The following is a 2943-nucleotide window of genomic DNA, read 5'->3' on the forward strand; positions in this document are numbered from 1 at the left end:
GCGGGTTGTACAATCATCATGGTTTGATTAGTCAGGTCAGTTTGTCAAGATTGGAAAGTACTTTTGGTTGATTTTTTTTATTGTTTTAAATGTCTCATGTAAATAAGAGTGACTTGTCTTCATAGTTATTTCACATGAATCTGACACAAACTTGATTTATCATGACAGTTGCTGTCTTTTTGGATTGGTCGCAACTTTAATTAAATATGATTTTCATTTTCTAGCACAAAAACTGCAAAACGAAGCAGCGTCTGTTTCACTTGTTTACCTGCAACCTGCCTCAACAGAATCAGGTCTTAGCGATAAATCCAAACTGACCACAATGATGCACTTGAATATATCATTAGTACTTTGCAGAATCTTCCTGATAAAGCATTTGTATTAGGGACTGTAGTAACTATATGAAATAAACAAGGAATAAGTCTTTCCACCTGCAACACACACAAACAAATAAATAGAAACAAGACAGGTTTTTATAGAGAACGCACTTATTCTGGTCAATTAAATAAAAAAGTCACTCTGTAAAGCTGTTTTCCGTACGATTAATACCAGATTTAATCAAGCTGTACGTCAAACAGATTAAATCGAGTGTGTCTTTCAAAAATGCCAAAATCTACCACAAATGAGGGAGAACCCAGATGACTGAAATACATGAAATAAATGATAAAACCACGGAGTAAAACTTGACTGAAGCTTGAGGAGAACTATTTAGTCAGTGTGAAGCATTACACAGTCATTTGTAAAGTGTAAAATGCGAACAACAGTGAATAAAATATGAAGCACGGTCACATTTTTATGGAGACGGACGTCCCTGGAATGATCAGAAGCAGTTTCCAGTGACGGTAAAGAGACTTCACTGCTTGAGATCACTTTAAATGTGAAAAACCGACCTGTAGCTGAAGCTGAAATAACTGACAGGAACAGCCCATCTGATGTTACTGTGTGACTACCTTTGTTTTGCAGATGCAGGAGGTGGGCAGTTCCCAGCGAGGCTCCCAGCGGAGCTTCAGCGTCCTGGATCGTCTGCTGCTCACACATCCAGTGTGGCTGCAGCTGTCGCTCAAACAAGACACTGCCCTCTACATCCTGCTCAGAGAGCCTGTCGGGGTGAGGACCAATTAATCATGTTAATCTTATGTCATCAGGTGGAGTAAGCTTTGAACTAAATGGTTTAACAAGGAACACATCAGCCAGTTATTGTAGCAGAATCTCATTAAAAAAAACACCTCACATGTTTATTAGTTCAGGTTAATGTCAAACAATCTATAAAAATAAACCTTTATCCTAAAATCTAAAAAGTAGTCAGCCAAGATTGAAAAATACAACTACCAGCTCCTCTAAAGTTCAATAAGTAAGGCTTCATTTGGTAATTAGAAAGAGTAAGATCAACTTTTTGTTTTCTAGGTAGGGAATACCACGGATGTCTAGCATTTTAGATGCTGCCTTATTTGGTTACACAAGTGTTTCATTTAGATAGTCCAGCCAGGAGTAGACACAGCCTTGTTCAAAGCCTTATTTGTTCAGCAACCAGTGACTTAAAGGACAAGAACAACCACGAAGGGACTCGAACCCTCAATCTTCTGATCCGAAGTCAGACGCCTTATCCATTAGGCCACGTGGTCCTGTGCATGTTGACCAACCCTCCTGGCTCATGCTGTGTCGTAAACACAAACATAAGAGTGGGTTTGATTGTTTTTTATGCAAAGAAACTTTTACTGAAATGAATTTTTAAGTCACATTTATCACAACAGCTGACATTTAACTACAGGCGGACTGTAAAGAAACTTGTATCGAGCTGTTATTTTTTTGCTTTACATGTGTCCTCTCCTTAAAAATATGAAAACATTTTAAAAATGACAATAACATCACTGTTCTGTGTTTCTGTCATGGTTGTTGGTGCTCGCAGACTTTTCTCGTGCGCAAATGCAGCTCCAGCCAGAGGAAGGTGCTGTGTTTGAGGGTGACAGCAGACAGAAGTGCCTCCTCTGTTAAGGAGTGCTTCATCTGTGAGGAGGACTCCAGTGAGTATACAAAAAAAAAAAAGCATTAGATTAGCATCCACCTGCAGCTACAGCAATACGCTCAACATTCAGTGTTTGTGGCACAGTGCGGTCCGTACACTTAGTGGGTGAGGTGATGCGGGACACAGAGGATGGGTCCTCCAAATTACTTGCAGCTGCAGTATTTCCTGTTAAATTTGAGCAAGTGTCTCGCTGCCTCCACAGCTGTCACTCAGCCTCTCTCTCTTCTGTAACTAGCGTTCGCCTTGGAGAGCTCGGCACTCACCTTCCCTGACTTGTGTCGGCTGGTGGCCTTCTACTGCATCAGCAGGTAATAAATTACAAGTATTAACAGGTATGGAAAAAAGCATGTGGGCACTCCTACCCTTGACATTTTTGGTTGGGGATTGTTATAGTCAGGGACTTCCAAATAGTGTAAACCTTACAGCTGCACAATAGAATGCATCCACCTTTGAGGCAAGAGTTTGGGGATGATGCTTTAATCAGAACAATGAACTCCACTGGATTACTCAAAGCCCTGACTTTGAGTGCGTTCAGCACCTTCGGGATAAAGCAGAATGCTAAATGAAAGTCAGGCCTTATCGCCCGGCACCAGTGGCGTCGCAGCTGGGATCTGAAATTATAAAATTTGGATAGAAGCCTGAAACCAGAAGAATGGGAGATTAAAGCAGCAGCTTAGTGGCTTGCGGTTCACACATGGATGTAATGCTTGGTTGTCCATATACTTTTGGCCACGTAGTGAATTACCCAGAAGTCTCTGATCACACATATGCTCAGGTTTGTTTTTTCTGTATCTGCAGGGATGTGTTGCCTTTCCCTCTGCAGCTGCCAGAGGCCATCGCTAAAGCCACAACGCACAGGCAGCTGGAGGCCATCTCACACATGGGACAAGGTCAGTCACTGTTGGCCTCACCCATAAAAA

General features: G+C 41.6%; 1 protein-coding gene and 1 non-coding gene across 2 annotated transcripts in view; one reads left to right on the top strand and one right to left on the bottom strand.

The window, feature by feature from the left end:
- The first annotated feature begins 963 nt into the window (after nucleotides 1-963).
- The window catches only part of rin1b (Ras and Rab interactor 1b), a 15426-nt gene continuing 13446 nt past the window's right edge, over nucleotides 964-2943 (top strand). The window contains exons 1-4 of the mRNA XM_008286369.1: nucleotides 964-1107; nucleotides 1907-2021; nucleotides 2259-2331; nucleotides 2822-2913. Of these exons, the coding sequence (XP_008284591.1) occupies nucleotides 964-1107; nucleotides 1907-2021; nucleotides 2259-2331; nucleotides 2822-2913 (424 nt within the window). The remainder of the gene's footprint in view (nucleotides 1108-1906; nucleotides 2022-2258; nucleotides 2332-2821; nucleotides 2914-2943) is intronic.
- trnar-ucg (transfer RNA arginine (anticodon UCG)) lies at nucleotides 1550-1622 on the bottom strand. Its single transcript has one exon. It is a non-coding gene; the product is annotated as a tRNA-Arg (tRNA).

Source organism: Stegastes partitus, unplaced genomic scaffold (genome assembly GCF_000690725.1).
Source record: "Stegastes partitus isolate 25-593 unplaced genomic scaffold, Stegastes_partitus-1.0.2 Scaffold453, whole genome shotgun sequence".
Lineage (NCBI taxonomy): Eukaryota > Metazoa > Chordata > Actinopteri > Pomacentridae > Stegastes > Stegastes partitus.